The 19,418-nt window shown below is 42.9% G+C and overlaps 1 protein-coding gene across 2 annotated transcripts in view; it reads left to right on the forward strand.

The window, feature by feature from the left end:
- znf827 (zinc finger protein 827) overlaps positions 1-19,418 on the forward strand; it is a 69,998-nt gene that overhangs the window by 12,387 nt on the left and 38,193 nt on the right. For both annotated transcript variants that reach the window (XM_074686412.1, XM_074686403.1), the window contains exons 2-4: positions 8,369-9,646; positions 11,851-12,023; positions 12,304-12,802. In XM_074686412.1, coding sequence (XP_074542513.1) covers positions 8,369-9,646; positions 11,851-12,023; positions 12,304-12,802 — 1,950 coding nt within the window. The remainder of the gene's footprint in view (positions 1-8,368; positions 9,647-11,850; positions 12,024-12,303; positions 12,803-19,418) is intronic.

Consider the following 19,418-nt stretch of genomic DNA (forward strand, 5'->3'; position numbering starts at 1 on the left):
TTGTAGCTCATCTTCCAAATACTAAAGAATTGAAGACTGGTGGCTGCAGGGAGGAACGATCATGACATTCAGATCTTAAGTTTAAACATTCTTTTCTGTGCTAAACATGCCAGGTCACTGTCTCAATAAAGATGGGGTCAAAAAATTTGAAGAACAAATGCAAAGAATATTTTTTCAATCAACCTCTGGTTTGTGTTGTAGCACTCAAATTTTGTTGTAACATAGGCCTATTTCAGCAACCCACTTACTGGCAAGTGGCAGCTTCTTAATTTGGACACTGCCATTCAATACTGATGCAAATGATTATAAAGGCATGAAGGCTTGAAAACAAGTAACTCAAAAACACTGTTTAGAAGAACTAAGTCATAAAAATGGTAAGAGGAAAAAAGCTGCAATGCAATAGTTTATTTATTTTTAAATACGCTCATTTTAATCCCCTGTAGAATAAAAATTCTTGACTTTTTTCGGTGACTTCCTTGAACTCTTTGAAGACATCTACCGCTGTTAAACATTTGCCAAACTCACAGAAATTGAGTGAAAATGTACAACAATCTGTTCACTTTCTTACACCAAATCAGAATTTGGTTCTCCATGAGCAAGGGGCTAATTCTGTGTCGGCACTACATCTAAAATGTGACCTTTGGCATTGACTCTTAAGTTATTTTTTAGAGGGCAGAGCAGGTCAGCTTTTCGAGCTCCCTGCAGTTAGGATTATGGTGATACATAGATAGTGGATAAAGCTGTAATTGACAGTCAAACTATCCTGTAGTTGTTCTTATTTATTTAGAGAACTGTAAATAATGTTTGGATTATTTGATTGTCAGGTAAAGCGCAGTGCAGTGGAGGGCTGGTTGGCAAAACAGAGCTCTGTAAATGCTTGTTTCAGTTTCTCTCACCTATTCAATGCTAATTTGCCTGTTAATCCTTCTTTGAATTGGCACAAACTAAGTTTAATGTTGTGTGTAATTTACCCAAACAGAGGCAGTATCATCACCATCAGAGTTGCCCAGGGATCCAGAAGCTTTGAGGGGTATTTAAAGCAGGTCTGGTCACAAATACGTCAGTGTGCTCTAAAACATTAACCCAGTAAGGATGCAGTTCACTGAAAAAACTAGTTGTTCTGATGTGTCCACAGACAACCTGAATCTGTCTGCTGGAGTTGTTTTGGTTTTGGTCAGACTGTAAATTCCTGCCAGGTGTCTATATGCCTTCAGGGGTTTTGGCCAGCATTTTCACACCTCTTGTCTGGCACAGTGGACAGATTATTGCTGATGCTTTTAGATCTAAGTTTTCAAGTTGCAACTTTTTTCTTGGTGTCCTCATTTACAAAAACATCTAGCATTTTTGGAAACACTTGGAACACAAGGTAGTTATCTCTTACTGTAGTTTGTTTTCCACCCTGAGAATATGAAGAAGTGAAATCTGAAAACAGCCACATATAGCTGGTCTTATTTGAACCTCATAAGGTCAGATCTTAAGGGCCCTTTCATAAATCTGAACTGTTGCCAACGATAGCTCACAGGCTCATGCTGGTTATGTGACATGGTGTGAAACTTTAAAACAGTAGTTGCTGGTGGAGAAAGTGCCTAGGTACCAGGTTATAGTCCTCAATAGCTGCACTGGCTGAGGTATGATTCCTGGTCTCATCAGAGCAGGTCATCCTCCACTTCTGCATTTCCTGTCTCTCACAAGCTGTCCTATCAAATGGAGCCCAAAAAATAATCATAGAAAGACAGAAAGAAGTCATATTTTGAATTATTAAGATTTATGATCAACAGCCTGCAGTAGTTATAAAATGACATTGACTGGTATAAAAGTCTGAGGCGGCTCTGAAAATAAATGGTTCAAAAAGTCTAAGCTTCATATTAAACGACTAAATGGGATTTGACTGAAAAATCCCTGGCACAGCCCATGATTTTTCATCATTATGCTTTTTCATTTGCGTATCACTGTAGACTTTTAATACGTCTTTGAAAGTGTCAGGGTAAGACAGTGACTGCCCTTTGTCCATTCGTTTTTAACTGGTAGATTGGATTTGACAGGCTTATGTGTAAAAGATGTTTCAAACATTTTTAGGCTGCTTTTGGGACTGACAGCAAATATTGGCTCCGTTTTCACTCATCAATTACCGTCATTATCAGGCTAATGCAGTTTTTATCATGCCAGGGCTGCAGATTATTGCCAGAATTATAATCCTAATCAATATGCTCTATATCCATCTACGGAGGCAGAGATGAAAAAGATCAAAATTTGCACTGTACTTGTCCCTTTATGGGCGGTGAGTTTCTCTTCTAGTCTTCCCTCTAGTTGTCTCACACCTCGCATATTCACACATTTGCATCAGGACGTTGTTGCATATGCAATGAAAATTCTCTTTTCAGGATTGTGGGAACCTTTTTAACAGCTCACAGCTTAGTGCTGTCATACTTAGCAGCAATTAAACCTGAATTTTTTCACTAGATTTGGGAAAACAGCTTTATATCCTACCTTTAGACTCATGTTCATTTTCATTTTTAGATGTCACAACAATACAGGCACAAGCAGTACAGTACTAACCACAGTTTAGAATCCATCAAAACATGTTATTAACAAACAAGGTGTACTTCGAATGTTTGGTCAAGGAAGCAGAATTAAGTCCCTCATCAGATATAGTTGTTATCTCCTTTGTAATGTGTCAGTTGATGCTGCAAAGATGCAATAGATACACTTCTCTCCCTGCAGCAGTTTAGATCCATAGCTTTGATGACACATTTGAGGTTATGAGCAAGTATTTTTTTTTTTTAAACATGAGACGCTAAAAATGGAAGGCAAAAATAAACCAGGGGGTAAAGTGCACTTCATCTGCAATGAGGAATTTCAGAGGTCTGGGGCTCTCAGTCGTCTCATTCTCTTCCAAGAACACTTCTCCTTCCTGTTTCACCTCTGGCATGGCGCCCAAAGAACCCACAAACCACGGAGGCCAAGGCTGAAAATACACAGATGGTAATTTGCACTACATTTCAATACGACTCAACCGCCATTATATATAGCCCTCCTGCCTGAACCCTGATCCTCGACGAGAGTATCGCCTCACCTCAGATTCCAGCTAAAAGATGGGCTCTTTTTGTCTTTGTCACAAACTACAGGCTTAACAGGATGGCAGAGACAGTCGGAGTGAAATAGAGGAGCGGAATCTGAGTTTTCATCATGTTTTAATGTTTGACATGAACCTTGGTGAATACACAGGAAGATTTTTTTCTTTCCTTGGATCAAGTCATCGTGTCGGCATAATTAATTGCCAGAGGATCGTCTAATGGTTTGGCTTACTCTTGCTGAGAAGAAAAGAGATGCCAGTTTTTCAAGTCACTTAAAGTAAAAAGGCCTTGACAGAGACAATGTGAGTGCTTACTAAAGGTATGTGTATGGAAGAACTCATATCAAGAGTACAGCTTGTGTAGTGGACACTTAATTCACATAAGTTAATGTATAGGAGGCATGTTTCCACATCAGCATCAGTTTCATCAGAGTAAAAAAGAAACCTGCTCTGTTAGAAGATATATTTGCTTCAGTTTTCACACACTGCCAAAACACTTGATTATTGTCATATTTTATTTACTTCCCAATAGAATTAAAAGATGATGGATAGACTCTGGAGTTGTTGTCTTGTTGTTTTAGTGAAAGTATAACAGCTTTTAACAGCTTGATGGTGTATATTTTTTTAAGAGAGAGTATATGTCTGCTATCTCCCACACATCCAGCTGGATTTATTTAGAGCGTCTGTGTTGTATTTCTTGATTTATAATATTTGTGTTCCCAGTTACGGAGACAGGAGTGAGACGAAAGGGGATGAAGGGATACAAGAAAGAAAATAATGTGTGGGTGTAAAAGAGATCAAGCAAGTGAGAGATTATAGAAAAAGTGAGTGGAGGAATCCTGATCCAGTCCGTCCCAATTAATGGAATTACCTTCCTCCTCGGGAGGACTGTTAGTCATTTGCAGAGACGTGAGCCCGCCAGTTGAGCGTCTCTCCCACCATATTGTCCAGCAGGCGCTAATAAGGCAGCCCTGACCGCCGGGCGTGCTCATTAGCATAGCCCGCGGCCATGGCAACCCCCGCTAGGGCCCAGCCGGACACTTAATTACCGCTGTGGCTCTTTCCCCGCTAAATCCATACTTCTGCCTTCCTTCCTATGGCCTCACCTCCTGCTCTACCTCCTTAACCCACCCACCTACCCCCAAAGACACACACAGCCACGCACCACCATTTTCCTCTCCCAGTGAAGATGTAAGACTAATCGTTTTGGGCGATGTAGATTCAATGGCTTTATTCTGTAGATGTTGTGGCGCTCTTTTATGTCGTCCCTCTTTTTATAGCTTTGCGGTCAGCAATCCAGAGATTTTACTGATTCCCTGACCTGCACTACCTCTCTCCAGCTTCTGCTCCCTCCGTCTTGGCCTCTCTTCCTCTCATTGCTATATTAGCTCATGGGCATGACTCTCATTTTGACATCGGCACAGTATTGATGCACCCCTGTTCAGCCTTAATCGGCTAATGGCTTCCTCTTCTTTCCTGCCCGGCCAAATCAACCCCCTCCCCTCTCCTCCTCCCCTCCTCTTTACCATCCCTCTATCTGTCCCTGTTCCTTTGCCTTTCCATCTTCTCTTCCCCCAACCCTGCTCAGGCCTGGGGTCAGTGAGGCCAATTTTCATGCCTGGCTAAGTCACAGAATAGCTATGTGTGTACGCGTGTGTGTGTGTGCAAGGGAGGCAGAATATGTTAGTCAGCAGCAGCCTCACACAAGTCATGTGGCTAGTGACCTCTTGGCCTACCTCTACTCTGGTCCTGTACTTCTCCCTTTACCAGTGATCACTTTATGTGACAAGGAAGCCTGCCTGACTACTGTACTGTATCTGTGTGTAGGTATATGAGTACACACACACATTCACACACATACGGCTCATGCAACCCTCTTTGACCTAGAAAAGTCTCAGCCAAAATAATCCTGCCAAGTTCACAAATGGAGATTGTTGACAGCACTGCGTGGCAAAACAATGAACAAGTACACTACCTGTAATGTCCGGCTGCTTTCAGCTGTACTTACAGGCAGTGAGCTCACTGTCACTGTTTGGTGACGGGTTCAGAAAGCACGCAGGTCTCTAAACACTGTAAGTCACAGAGGTTCTACATCAAAATATTTTTAGCTGCTCCGTGTACACCTCTGCTCAGGCTCGAGGCACTTCAGGCTACTCTGAAACCTCATGGTGTCTTCATGGAGCCTCGGCATTCACTTGACTTGTTACGCTTCTCTATTTGTCCATAACCTGGTGGCACTGTACATCCCTGTGGCCCTAAGAGAAGACCTCCCCAGCCACTGCACCACTGAATCACCCATGTGTGAGTGATAACAGATCCAGACTGCTGAGCCCCCCGCAGCTGTTTGTCTCAACATGCAAGTCATCCCCGCCATTACACCACTAAATGGTTCCCTTTCAGTGGCAGACGCTCGCCGCCTCAGTTGTATCTCCGTGCCTCCATCACTTGAGGGGGGGTGGGTTGCAGCTACTGTCGCCGAGCCAGCCACTGTACTCCAGGCAAAGCAGTTGAATGTGTGTCAGACAAAAATGTGTTGGGGTGGGGTGGGGGAGGGTTTCTGTATTAAATCACATTCTTGGCTGTGTAGTTTAAATATAGTATGTATACACGTGCTTGTGTTTGTCCCCATGCATGTCGTGGGCACACAGCAGCAGTGCAGAGCTCAGACGAAGCCCCTTTAGAGCCTGGGCCGGAGACCATGACCTTGGGAAATGTCATTCCGCCCACGGGGTGGCTTGCCTGTGACACACAAAGCCATGCTAGTTGAGTGCAGCAGTGCACTGTAGCCTGGTGTGGTGTTGTGTTGTGTCTTGCTGCACCTAACCCTGAGTTTTTAGAGAGAGTGAACTTAGGAGCGAGAGAGTTCAGCCTCAAAGGTAGGACCTTGGGTCAGCAATCTAGTGATTTCCCCTCTAACCACATTACAGCCATTAGTGGCTTTTGCTGCTTTTTCACATGTCACATGGAAATGGGTCAAGCCCTGCCTTGCATGACTCACTGGCCCTTTCTTCTTTACCTTCTCTTTCAATCCTGTTAACCCTTCTCAGGTTGGAAAATGGTTCATGGGAAATTGGTCCCCAAGTTGGTGCGTTTTGGTATTTCCATAAATCTTTACAGCGTCTTCAAAAGAAAAAAAAGTCAAGCTGGCTTTTTTCCAACTGTATTTTGTTTATGGATGAGGTTTCCTCTTCTCTACATACAGAAGTGAAGCCAAAGTACCTCGTCAGAAAAGAAACTGACATACATGCCTGTGATGTCATTTCAAGCCAAAAGCCATGAGGCCAGTCTTCTACTGCTCACTAAAACACTCACTTAATAATAAAATAAAAAAGATCCCTCAGGTCACTTCTGTCTAAAGCCTCCACATATCTATAGTTATGAATAGAGATGGGTACCAAATTAGGTACTTTTAAAGGTACCAGCTGAATTCTGTCAAAAGTACCGGGTACCAATTGTAAAAGGTACCATAACTAGGTACCCCACTGTTTGTCTTTTTCTCTGCTAAACTGGTGCACACACTGTCACAGAAGCCACATATGCTACATGTGCTAACAGAGTCACTTGTTATCACAGTATCTCATAACTACTGAGTTTTCAAAAAGTTCTTTCCGGGATCGGCTTAATTTCTCACACTCAGAAGTTACTACTTACTCGCATTCATTCAATAATCATGAAATGAAAATGTTCTAAGTGAGTGGAAAAACAGTAGTTGCTGATGCTTTGCTTGACCAATGTTACCTCTTTTTCCAGTATTATTATGCTGTTTCTAAATTTTTAGTGCCAACTTTTATGAAAAAGTTTGATTTTAAACACTAAATGGATATGGTTTCACTTTTGTGCAGTGCTCGTCGAACTTGCTGATACCTGACAATACATTATTGGCAGTTGAAGCAGCTGACACTCTGTATTAGAACACCCTGTCATGTATCTTGCCCTATCTGAACCATTGTTACAGTTGATGCTCAGCAGTTTGTTTTTCCTTCTCCGTTTTTCTTGGAAAAAATATTATTATGTTATTTTGGAAGGCCAAAAGACAAATATTTTTATATACACCATTGTGTTTGAGTTTTGAATCTGACATTTTCAGTGAACTTTTAAAAAAGCCAGAGATTGATGTGCATGTGTGAGACAGAGACGAGAAGATGAAAAATGTGAGTCCTGTTTGATATCTGTTGCAGCTGGAGAGTAGGAGTCGTACAAGGTTGTGATTGTGGTCACCTTTGTGGACCATGGCGAACCAAGCTGGCCAGATGTCAGCCAACTCTAATGGTCCTTACAGGTTGCTGGGCTGGGTTGCTCAGCAACTGTTTCGCCATCGCCTGTGAACTGAGAGCAAAGACCCAACAGGCCTCTGTCAGGGTCGTTAAGGTGAAGACGGCTGTAGTGTGTGTGGATATGTATGTATGTTCATTCGGCTGTGAGTGCCCATTCTTCTCAGAATTCTCTGCTTATTCCTTTTTTAACAGATTTTCTGAGAGGTTGTGTACAGTAACCCAAAGAGGGAAAAAAAGTCAGTTTTGACATTTTGTTTTGCCCAGGCTTGGAGCTTTTGACATATTCTTATGGTGGTTTGTTAATATGTATCAGGAATATTCACTTTTCTTTGTTCGCCCTTGTCTGGCAAGCTGTAATGTTTTGCTTATGAATATTGATACATGAAGCGTATATTAATGACCCCTGGTGACCTTAACCCTATCCTTATTGGCTCCCTGGTGGTATCTGCAGGCTCATGAATATTAATCTAGTTCTGTAACCTCCATTACCCTAATCTTTGCTGTCTAGCCTCCCAGAAGGACCCGTTGTCATGGTAACCCCTTTACTAGACTCTTCCAGACCAAGGGTGGGAAAAAAAATATATTTAAAAAAGGACAGAAAAATCTAAATTACTCAAACATCTTGGATGCGCCTTGAGGAAAACTGGCGTTATATAAGAAGGAGGTTTAATTTTTGTTGGATGCTGTGTTTTTCAGTGTCCTCTCTTAGCACACAAGTATAGAGTGTATCTAACAAGAAGGTAACCGTGCATATGAATGATTAAAAGTGTGGTCTGTGAGGCTTCCATGCAGAAAAGATCTTAATTTATCATCCATCATTAAAGGAGAATAATCACAGGGAACAGTTTATGCTGAAACCTAACAGTGGTAAAGCAGTTTGCTTCATGAACACAAGCCTTCAAGATAATTCCTGGGCTAACTGTTAGCCTAAAAATTACAAGGATTACGCCAGGAAAAATACCTGCACAGCATCTGAGTCTGCCTACTCATGTTAAATTGTATGTTCTCTGTCTTCCTCTAGATGTGGACAGTAATGAGGAAGGAGGGCCCGAAGATGGTCCTGTGGAGGAGGAAGGCTGGTTTGGGAATGCTTCTGACACACGCTCAGAGTCGTCGTCCTACGGAGACACCCAGGATGAGCTCCTCCTGCCCAGGGGCTCCTCACCTGACGAGCGACCTGGAGTCAGCTCTGGGTCCGGGGACCCTGATATCTGCGGAGGTGAGAGCTCAATGGGTTGCCCCACACCCGTCCATCGTGCCTCTTTGGAACTTCTCGGACTGGATGGAGGTGCATTCTCGACCCAGGACACGCTCTCATCTGTGGTGTCGTCACTCTACGGTGAGGCAGCGTCTCGTGCCCTGGGGAAACCTCTTAGCAGCAACCTACGGCGTCTCTTAGAGGCTGGGTCACTAAAACTTGATACTGGGGAGCTCCTGGGTCGGTCATCCAGGGGAGGTGCTGGGGGTGAGTCTCCCCCTATAGGTCTAGCTCCACCTTTGACCCTTTCCCCGTCTTCCCATCATGCCCAACAGTTAAGTGCTCTTGCCCGAAAGCTGGCCAATAACAACAACAACAGTGGCTCAGCCTCACCGGCCTCCTTGGCACCCTCAGTCACCAACATTAAGCAAGAGCCCCACGACCCCTTTAACTCAGTCACTCCAACCAATGGCAGTGGCTTTGTTTGGGCAGGTGTTGCAGATAAGTGGCCACCAGCCAGCTGCTCCACGCCCTGTGGCTCCAGCCTGTCTCCAGACTCTGCAATCCAGAAGCTAAAAGCTGCAGCCAATGCTGTACTTCAAGACAAAAATGCTGTGGCCTCCTCATCTACGACCTCCTCCTCGTCCTCCACCTCTGCCTCTTCTGCAGTGCCCGCTCTCGGAGGGGGGAACAGAGGAGAAGACGTGGTGCGCTTTGATGCCTTCAACTCGCCGTTCAGCCCACAGTCAGCTAGCTCCACCCTCGCTGCGCTCTCTAAGAAAGTCAGCGAGCGGAGCCATGCCACGTCAACGACTGGCGCTGCTAATGACCACCAAGCCTCAGCTAGCTCCTTTCTCTCACTTGTCTCGATGACGTCTTCTGCTGCCTTGCTCAAAGAAGTGGCAGCTAGGGCAGCGGGAAACCTGCTGGTGGAGAAAAAGGATGGTTCCTCCGCGGCGACAACAGGTGTCCTCCAAGAGGATGTGAAGCCTCTACTGGACAAGAACCAGAAGGCGCCTACGCCCTCTACACCCACACAGAGCCTAGAACTGCTTTTGCCCTCAACTCCAAAGAGCAGAGGCAAACCTAACAGTCAAGCAGGTAATTGTGAGTCATTACATCTGCATTTTAATCACTGTAAGCATACTTATAAAAACATATTGTACATATCCCAATAACAGGAACAAAGATCACCTGAGGTTTGGAACATTGTGGTTAAAAGATGTCGAGACATAGATACAACTTTTCGAAAAACACTGAATTGTTGCCTTTCTCTAAACAGAAACCGACTACTTAAGCTCATACAAGGTTGTTGCTATAAAATAAAAATAAAAAATGTCTGTACAAAAGTGAGAGACTATGAAGGTTCAAAAACATCGCAGCTGCACTTCATCTAAGGGAAGTTTTTATCTTTTTGTCACAGTGCCACTTTCTTTTAAAAATAATCATAAAAAATACCTGAAGGTTCAAGAGAAAAATTTCCCCTGGTATTGAACTTCTTTTTATTCAGTGCTTACCATAGTCAACACCACTTATATCATGGAAGAAAGTGTTTGTGCTGATGAATTGAAACCAGAACTGCGATGGTGTGATTTTGAGTTTACTTGTCACCAAAATACTTTCAGAAAAAGCACAAATCTGAACTTGCATGACATGTTGTCTCTAGTTTTGTAATGGCTGTGTTCTCACCTCACTGGTGCTGAAGTAGTGAGAAGTGTAGCCTCAGCTTAACTGTCAGCCGAGCAGAGAGCATAGCCGAGAGAAAACAGCTCTGGCTGGCCTTCTAGTCTGGGAAATGGTCTGTGGGCTCAACGGGGGGTTCCGACTGAGACCTCACTGCCTTTCCAGACCAGCTCGTTTGTGCTCGGATGTGCGTGCTGCCAAAAGGGGGCCGTCAGTGTGTGCTCAGCACAGTGGGGAGCTCTGGAGTCCGTATCCATCTCGGCAGCCTCCTCCTGGCTTCAACCCCCACTAACCAGAGCCCTTTGCACTGATCAGCACAGCAGACTTAAGGCCAAACACATCATACTTTCCACTGACTGGATACAGATGCGTACATGCACACACACTCTGTCTTTTGCTCTCCCTATTATGCTCTCCCTCTCTCTCCCTCTCTGTTACTCACAAATGGCCATGCAGTATATTCTGCAAGTGTGTACTCAGAAGCAGACATATAACCCAAACAAAGATCTCTGTCTTTCACATGCAGGGAGAGAGATCTTCAAAGTGCAGGCTCACACTAAGTAGCCTTTAGGGAGAACAGAATGTTTTCAGGGAGATGGATGGGCACTTTTGAGGGATTGTGTCGCAACCCCGCCAAATCTAAAATGTCTGGATCAAATTGACTTCAGACAGATGAGGCAGTCGATGTAATATTCTGTGATCTGCATGCTAAGAAGGGGGTCTGCTCTAACCCGCGAGCTGCCAAGGTCGAGCAGTGCTGTAAAAATGCAGGTAGTTGTTTGGTCGCCAGACTGAAAAATGTGACCTTGATTATTGACTGTCATGTCTTGTTTTATTGTTGTCCCTTGCCAGTTCCACTATAAAACTGTATTACACGGGTATGTTCTTCTCTTTGAAGATCCAAGTAAACCCCTTTCTAAAACATGATTACTTAGGAAAGACACGTTATGTACTGAGATGAGGGAACCTAACCTGCACACATTTTCTCCCCCCTGCTTTATTTCCGCTTCACTCAGCTCAACTCTGCATAAGCAGAAGTCATTTTTGCATTGTGATCTCTGCTGTGCTCGGAGAGGTTGGGCCGCAGATGGCGGTTTATTGTTGCAAATAGGCAGTCTCGAGGTTTTACACCTCAGGTCAATGAATGGCTGAGCACAGTAATTTCACCAAACACTGATTACCAGATGTTTTTCAAGGAACAGCACTGGAATACTTATGAAGCCATCCTGACAGGCCCTTGTAGAATTTGTAATGCAATCATGCCTCTTTCTAATAAGACCAATTAAACAGTAATGGATGCTGGATATGAAGCCAACAACAATAATCGAGATACTAAAACATGCTTGAGTTTTTACTTCCATTGTTCCATTGCTTCCAGCTGGCATTTCCCTTGATAGTTCTCATCATTAGATGTGCAGTCATTGTCTTTTCTAGATTTGTGTAAAGTGGGATCTGCTTTTGGAAAGACATTGTATCTATCTTAACGGTAACCTAGCTTCTCTTCAGACACTTTGTTGATGCTGCCTTCTTTTTAGGATGGAGGACTTGCTTTTGAAACATCTTTAGAGTATTGTTTTCTTTGAAAATGGAAGATGATAGCAGTAATTTTTGGTGCCCTCCAGGCTCTCCTGAGGATGGTGGGAAACCATTCCAGTGTCCTGTGTGTGGACTGGTCATCAAACGCAAGAGCTACTGGAAGAGACACATGGTCATCCACACAGGCTTGAAAAGCCATCAGTGTCCTCTGTGTCCCTTTCGCTGTGCTCGCAAAGACAATCTCAAGTCCCATATGAAGGTGAGATGATTTGGATTGTCTTAATCTTGTGACTCTGTACCCTTTGACACCCTCACCTTCAACATAATTGCTATTAGTGCTTTTTGAATATGCATGCTTTAACCAACTGTCTTATTGTATTGTGACCTTTGTCCTGTGTTTTAACACCATGGAGAGTTTATTGTTGCACCTCATTTATTCCTTTATCTGAAAATAAGCAAATAATCCTTCCTCTAGCTGTCCCACTGTTCCTGAGCAGAGTAAAGGTGATTTAACACTTAATCCTGTCCTCCTTTTTCAGGTACATCAGCATCAGGACCGGGGTGAGACATTTCAGTGTGAACTCTGTCCCTTCACCTCTTCCCGTCACTTCAGCCTGAAGCTTCACATGCGCTGCCACCAGCACTTCCCCCGCACAGACGTCAAGGTGAAAGAGGAGCTCACCACCGACACAGAGGGCGAGGGCTCCCTGATGGGTGACAGCGGCTCCACAGACCTGCGAGCGACTGAGGTGTCGCCGCTGCACTTGGACAGTCAGCAGCAGATATCACCGCCACTGCTAGAGGCCTCCTCCAATCACGTCCACATCAAGGAGGAGCCGCAAGAGCGAGATCTGTCCGTGCTCTCGCCCTTTAGCCTGTGCAGGGACCGTCCCAGCAGCAGTGCCAACTCGCTGGACCTGCCCGTAGTCGGGGTAGGAGTCGGGGTCCGATCCAGTCCTAGTGGTCCAACCACGGCCTCCCTCTTTAGCCCTGACATCAGTACCAAGACAGCCACTGACCTGCTTATGAAGCTTTCAGGTGAGCGCAACTGTTTTTCACAAATAATTAAAATACTTTCCAGGGCTGTAACATCTCTTTTTTTCCAGGCATCTCTCAATCCAAGATCCCTAGTTTAGTGTCTAAGAAGACCAAAAATATCTGAAAATATCTGATTAAATTTATATTTAGAAGACTGGAACTGGTGGTGTTTATGTTTTTTTTGTTTTTCTTTTGCTTAAAACACTAATTCAAAGAACAGATTGTCACAGTAGTTTATGACAGCAGATGAATTAATCAGCAATTTGCATCAGCTCTTCAATTTATGCTTATTGCTGTTAATGAAGACTTTAAATAATAGCAGTAGTCTTAATAGCCCAGAGAAATTATCCAAAACAAGCATACATTCTTTTATTTAAAAGCCTATAAAAAGAATAAATCCACCAATGTGAGCATGTGCTTCACTAAAGTTAGGCGTTATTACTGTCCAAATGTAAGACAGATTGAGAGCTACATGGAAAAACAGCTTGCAGAGACACAACACCAGCTTGACTTCTGTAATCCATAATTGTTTTGTTTATTGTGCTATTTTCTCAGCTTGACTTTCTAACTCCAGTCACTGCAGTCACACTTTAATCAAAAGTATTTTACTTCTTCCAGACTCAAACGTGAAGACTCGCATTTCTGATCTGAAGCTCGATGTTGTCTCCCCTTTGCCTTAAGTTTTGTTTTGATTCTCCGCTGTCACCAGAAATAACACTCGTAAGAAGTGTAAACAGTTTTATGTTTATCATTTCAGGTCAAGGCTGCAGAGTGTCTCTGTGAGCTGCTTTAAATGGATTTTAAAACAATGGTAGCCTAAAATGTCTGGGAGGTAGTTCAAACCTTCAGTGAAAAGACAGCTTCAGCTTTTGACAGTAACAAATACATTAATGTGTTTGGACTATTATAGGATCAACTCTGGAAAAAACTAAAATCCCGCTGTTATTGCCTCCTGTAAACCAAGTTGAATAGAAACAGTTTACATAATATGTCCCAGATCACACTGCAGGGGTCTCAGGAAGATTCAGCCCCATTCATACGTTGTTTTTCAGACTTTATTGTGCATATCAAGGGTATCAGGCATGCCTTCACTTGCACATAGGGTTATTCACAACCTTGGTTTCTGTGTCTTTCCCATGAGTCTGTGAGGAAAGTAGGCCAGTGCCTTTTTACAAGTGCTGCGTGCTATCTGACTTTTTATAAAAGAATAAGACCCAAATTGTTCAAGATTTTCACTTTGGGCTCCAAGAAAGTCTTAATACTGTACAATATATGCATTATATAATCCAGATGTTAAGATATAACAAAAAACAAAATCAACTGTGTAATCAAGGATAAACAAAGTCAGTCTCACCTTTTGAGATTTTAACTGTCTGGTTCAACATTTAAGAAATAATACAGCTTATTGGTTGAGCCCCACCGTTCATCTAACGGATAAATCAGCTCTTTATTTTATCATGCCATCCCTGTGTGAGATGAAGATTTGCTGGGAGAAGTTAAAGAGGAAGCACTTTCTGTCTACTTACTCCTGTGTGGTATGCTGGGAATCTGGTCTTGAGATTCTTTCACTAACTATAAACATGTCACATTGCTATGCTATAAGGCAATTGTGATGACCTTTTATCAAATTTTTAACCTATCAGTTATACTGTAACTCATGCAGAAACAGCGTAGTGTTGAGTATATCAGAGTAGAAGCAGAAAAACCTTTATTTGAAAACCAGTTGAGGTACCACTGTTACCTCTTTTCCAGGACTGGTTCAGGGCCTGCGCCTTTTCTGGAATCACTTCTTTTGGGTTTTGACCGCTTAAAGTCAAACCTCAGCGACTTAAATGTGATACAACCATTTTTTTTACAAAGTAGTGGCATCAAAATAAACATTTTGAAGCTGAATGTATAACGTAGTTTGGGGACTATAAGCTGCTGCATTTTTCACAGCTTTGTACCCTGCAGCCCTAACAATGGTGCGGTTAAATTATGGATTTTTATGGTTTTACAAGCTTCATAGCCTTGTCACATCTAAATAAATAAACTTCTTGATTATTTTTATTATCAATAAAATTTGTGCCGATGAAAAATTTGAGACTTGCCCAGCTTTGACAGAGTTTAAGCATAAGTAGCCAGCCTGCTCTTATTTGTGGATGGTGCGTCTGACAGAGCGGTCACTGTCATGTCAGCAGGTGTTTCTGCTCATGGGAAGGGGGAAACAAGTGTTGTGCTAGTTGGGGATAAGTTTTTTTTCACCTTTTTTGTCCAATAAATATGTAGCTACAAAAGGTCTTTGATAGACTCTTGTTCTGAAGCCTGAGTGCTGTGCAGCAACAGCGCATGTCCCAGCAGAATCATGTTATTCTGTTGGGACATTGTTTTTATTCCTTGGTTCAGGCTCCGAGTCCAAACTCTCACCTGCGTTCTTCAGTCAAAATCACTCCACTGATCTGTCAGTATCTTTGTGTATGTCTGCGTGTTGTCCAAAAAACATAATAGCAGCCGAAAAATCACGTCAGTGAAATGCTACAGGCCTCAGAAAACAAACAGAACATAAATTTAGAAAAACTAATGGAACGACAAGCTAGTAATGTTAATTTTAACAAATTCATAGGCTTTCAAAATGTTGCTCGTTAATTGCCCACCCTTTTTAAATAAAATGCAAACATTTATTTTTTGCCTTTAAATATTCTTCATTTCTCAGACCCAGTTTGCTCACCATAGTGCACTTTAAGCTTAAAATGGGATAAGCTACTCTTCCAAAAGTGCATTGTGGGCAAAGGCCTTTTTCTAACACAGTAGTAGACATTTTCCACCTGCTAGGTAGGATGTGTACACTTATAACACAGAACAGAGTCAGAATTATGTTTTGAAAAGACTTCTCTTATTTCATGTTGTAAAACCGTGATGTAATACCGTTATCGCAAAATGAAGGAAAAATACCGTGATAGAAGATTTGGTCATATTGCCTACCCTAGCTAGAAGGAAAAAACACTTATATATTGGGAACTAGAGGTTGTGTTATTGTGGGTAAAATTTAACCCCTCAAAACTTTTTTGTCGCTTATTAAGACAGCCACAACAAAAAATGGTCAATATTTGGAGAAATCTAGATGCATTACCAGTTTTAAATTCCATTTTAAGGTGGCCCTATGGGGCAAACAACAATTCAGAGAATGACCCATACAAAAAAGAAACACAGAAAATCAGCTCAGACCATCAAAAGGGAATTATTCATATTTACACATAAGAATTAAAAAGTGATCACAGAATTAATAAAAGCAACACAAATTTAGAGACAGCAGTCCTCAAACCAAAGTGCCTATACTATCAGAAGCAGAAGTGAGCTCGTTAAGGCTGAGGGCCAGGTGCACCTCGTTACCAATCAGTGGCCTCACCTGGAAACAAGCAGGAGATGTAACACAGAAACACACTATCGTAACAAAGTGTAAATTTATCCACCCACAGGAGTCATCTTTTTTATTTCAGGAAACTTTACAGCCAAGACAATCAGGTTTTTCTCTTCTTGAATGTTTGTTGGCTTTTTTTAGAACAGAATAGATACGTGTAACTCTCAAGTTATGACCTGAATCGTAGAATGTAAAGTATGTTCATATCTTATCTGGTATGGGAATGGGTTTTTTTTTTAACTCAACTGCAAACTATGTGCTTAAAAATGTCATGATAATAGCAGCTTTCTTCAAACCAATTCCATCCAAGGATGAATTTTAGCTTCTTTTACGCAGTTAGAATGGCACTCGATGACTGCTCAGTAGGACACTGCTGCTGGCGACAGATTAGCTCCACTAAAGCAATTGAGGACTGAATGATTTGCTCAAGGGCACCCCGACAATCACTATTGAGGGATTAATTTCTTTCACCACCACTACTGCTGGTTGTCATGGGAGTTTAAGATGTGTAACCTCCTAGGCATGTTTTTCCCTTTGAAGAGTGATTGATCTATACATCTGATTATGAAAATTAGGGCACATTTTCTTTGAAAGGTTTGGATGAAAATGACACAGGAGTAGGTAAAGTTTGCATGTACACGAGATGTCATACTTAGAAAAACATCTTGGAGAAAGTTTCATTGCTAAAATAACACAAGATAATCCTCCAGCAATGTGTGTCTTTATTGTTATTTATTTATTTTTGTTGGACATTGGTGAAGTTACAATGTAACACTTAATTTTCTAATGTAATGATACAGCATTATTTTAACAAACTTAACAAACATGCTGCTCTAAGGTAAACAAGGTCCAGACTGTGTTTAGATGCATTTTACCATGCTGCAAAAATATCAAAGGCTGAGCTTGGAGACAATGGCAAGATTGATGGAAAAAGGTTGACCGAGGTTCAGCGTCGGGGTCGAGGCTACGGCTGCCACTCTTCTACTTAATGCTGCGTAATTAGATTGAGATCTTGCGCGAGGATGGGAGGAAAAAACCCTGGGAACATTAGATTAATTAAAAATTTATGCATAATTCATAATTAAAAAGGAATTCATAATTTGAAATGATTAGCGCCCTCAGCGCCATCCTGTGACCCCGCCAGGATGCACGGGGACTGGGCCGGCTTAGTTAACTCCCCCTCGATCTTGCATGCCCTAGCTCCACATGGATGCCCCCTGGGTGCCAGTTTCACTTCACTCCCAGACTGCACAATCAAGCTCAGGCAACTCCCAGAGGAGCCAAGATGGCTTCTCGCAATGTCAGTCCAGTGTCAAGTGGCGGACATCTTTGTCAGGGCATCATTCAAGGAGAATGAGGGAGAATATAAAAAGACAGGATGAGAGTGTGTTGAACTTGAATGCATGATGATGGGTTTTAATGAATACTGCTTCTTTGATCATCAAGATCTCCCTTTGTTGGGGGGCGGAGTCAAAGATGGAGGGTTATGAAAGTGAGAAGAACTGGACTCAGATCTTTGGGAAACATATCCATGCTGAGGAGCAGCCAGGGAGGGAGAGGTGAGGAAGTTCCTCCTGGGACCTCTAGACTCTATTTCTTTTGACCTCCCTGCCAACCCAGATTGAAAGTGTACACGAGCAGCTCATCCCTTCTGCTTTTACACTGCTGTCTCAGTGCCTCAATCCCACAAGGCTTGGGAGAGGGAGGGTGGCGGGGGTGGTTGGGTAGTGGGTAGTGTGGGGCTTGAGAGGAAAGGATAAAAAAAAAAGGAGACAGATAAAGTGACAGCAAGCGAAGAAGACAGAGAACGAGGCAAAGAGGGAGTTGCACTGAGTTCCCCAGGCATTAAAAAGCCAATGAACTCAGCCTGACCTCTGACATAATAAGCATATCATTTTTTTGGGCTGCCCTGCTTTCCATTGAGTGTTATACTGATCCCCTTTGATTTTTATCCTTGCACGCTGACACAACCGTTAGCTATCCAGTGTGATCCACATTTTGATTCAGAGATGAAAGCCGCCGAGGCACTTTGAAATGCACAGCCCCTACCCTGTGCCCAGTGGACCCTGAGTTAATAATGACAGTGGGCACTGCACACCCTCCAAACACCAACCCCCCTTCACCCCAGTCCACTATCCCCTGCTGCGGTGACACAGGCACAACGAGCTTGACCCTGGCTGGGTGTGAATAATTGGCATGCAGGGGGTTGTGGGAGGTGTTGCATCTGTCATGATGCTTCTGCAGTTGTCTTATTTATCTTTCCCTATGAGAGTACACTGCATGTAACGCTACACTCCAAAAAAATGGAAGCACTGGAAGAATTTCAAGACTCCACATTAAATTTTTTGGATATTTTAGGATCTTAAAGGAGCAGTGACCCCCAACTCCCTTGCTGTGTGATTTTCCTTGCAATAAATGATTATTTTGTAAAATAAAATGACCGGAAAGTTGTACAGCTCCACAGCTGACGCTTTTTTTATTCAAAGAAATGATTTAAAAAATGAAACAAGTCAGATTTTTCTTTTTACTTTTGTGCCATCTATGTAATTTGTATAACTAGATCTTATGTATGAAATGAAACTTAACACACTCTAGTCCAGGCACTGCTGTAACTTCTATAACCTAATCACAGCTGTGGTTACATGAAGTAGAAAACCTCTCTCCCTGTGTGGTATTGATTATTTCTTGTGTAGAAACACTAAGGTCTTGTTGACACTGATAATTTTAAATTTTGAAAAGCCCTGTCCTTATTTTTCTCTCTTTGTGAACATCTAGATTTAATCTGCGTGTCCCCTGCTCTCCAGCTCTGCATGAGCAGACACAGGCAGGCCTTTTGTGTGTGACCTCTGGTACATACATCCCCACTGCAGCCATCAGTATCACTGTCCGGCGTCTAGCACACTGTCAGCTATTGTTGGGTTCTCAACCTGCCCCACGTAGCCCTGCGCTTTTTTTCCTCTCTCTCTCCCGGAGAAAACAGCAGCCAATTGTCAGAGGGGGAGCAGGCCGGCATGACAGAGGTGGAAAGCTAATGAAGTTATTTGACGGCAGCCCTGGCCATGGAGCGAGAGGTGAGGCGGAGTGGACAAGCGCCTGGCAGCGAGACGGATGAGGCGCGAGAGAGGAGCGTGGCGAAAGGGGGAAAGAGAGGAACAGGGAAGGGAACGGGGGGATAGAAGTGGCATTGGTGGCAGGTGTCAGGAAGGGTGTGATAACATG

Source organism: Halichoeres trimaculatus, unplaced genomic scaffold (genome assembly GCF_033239565.1).
Source record: "Halichoeres trimaculatus isolate MK-OKI-2021-1 unplaced genomic scaffold, fHalTri1.1 fHalTri1_scaffold_2, whole genome shotgun sequence".
NCBI lineage: Eukaryota > Metazoa > Chordata > Actinopteri > Labriformes > Labridae > Halichoeres > Halichoeres trimaculatus.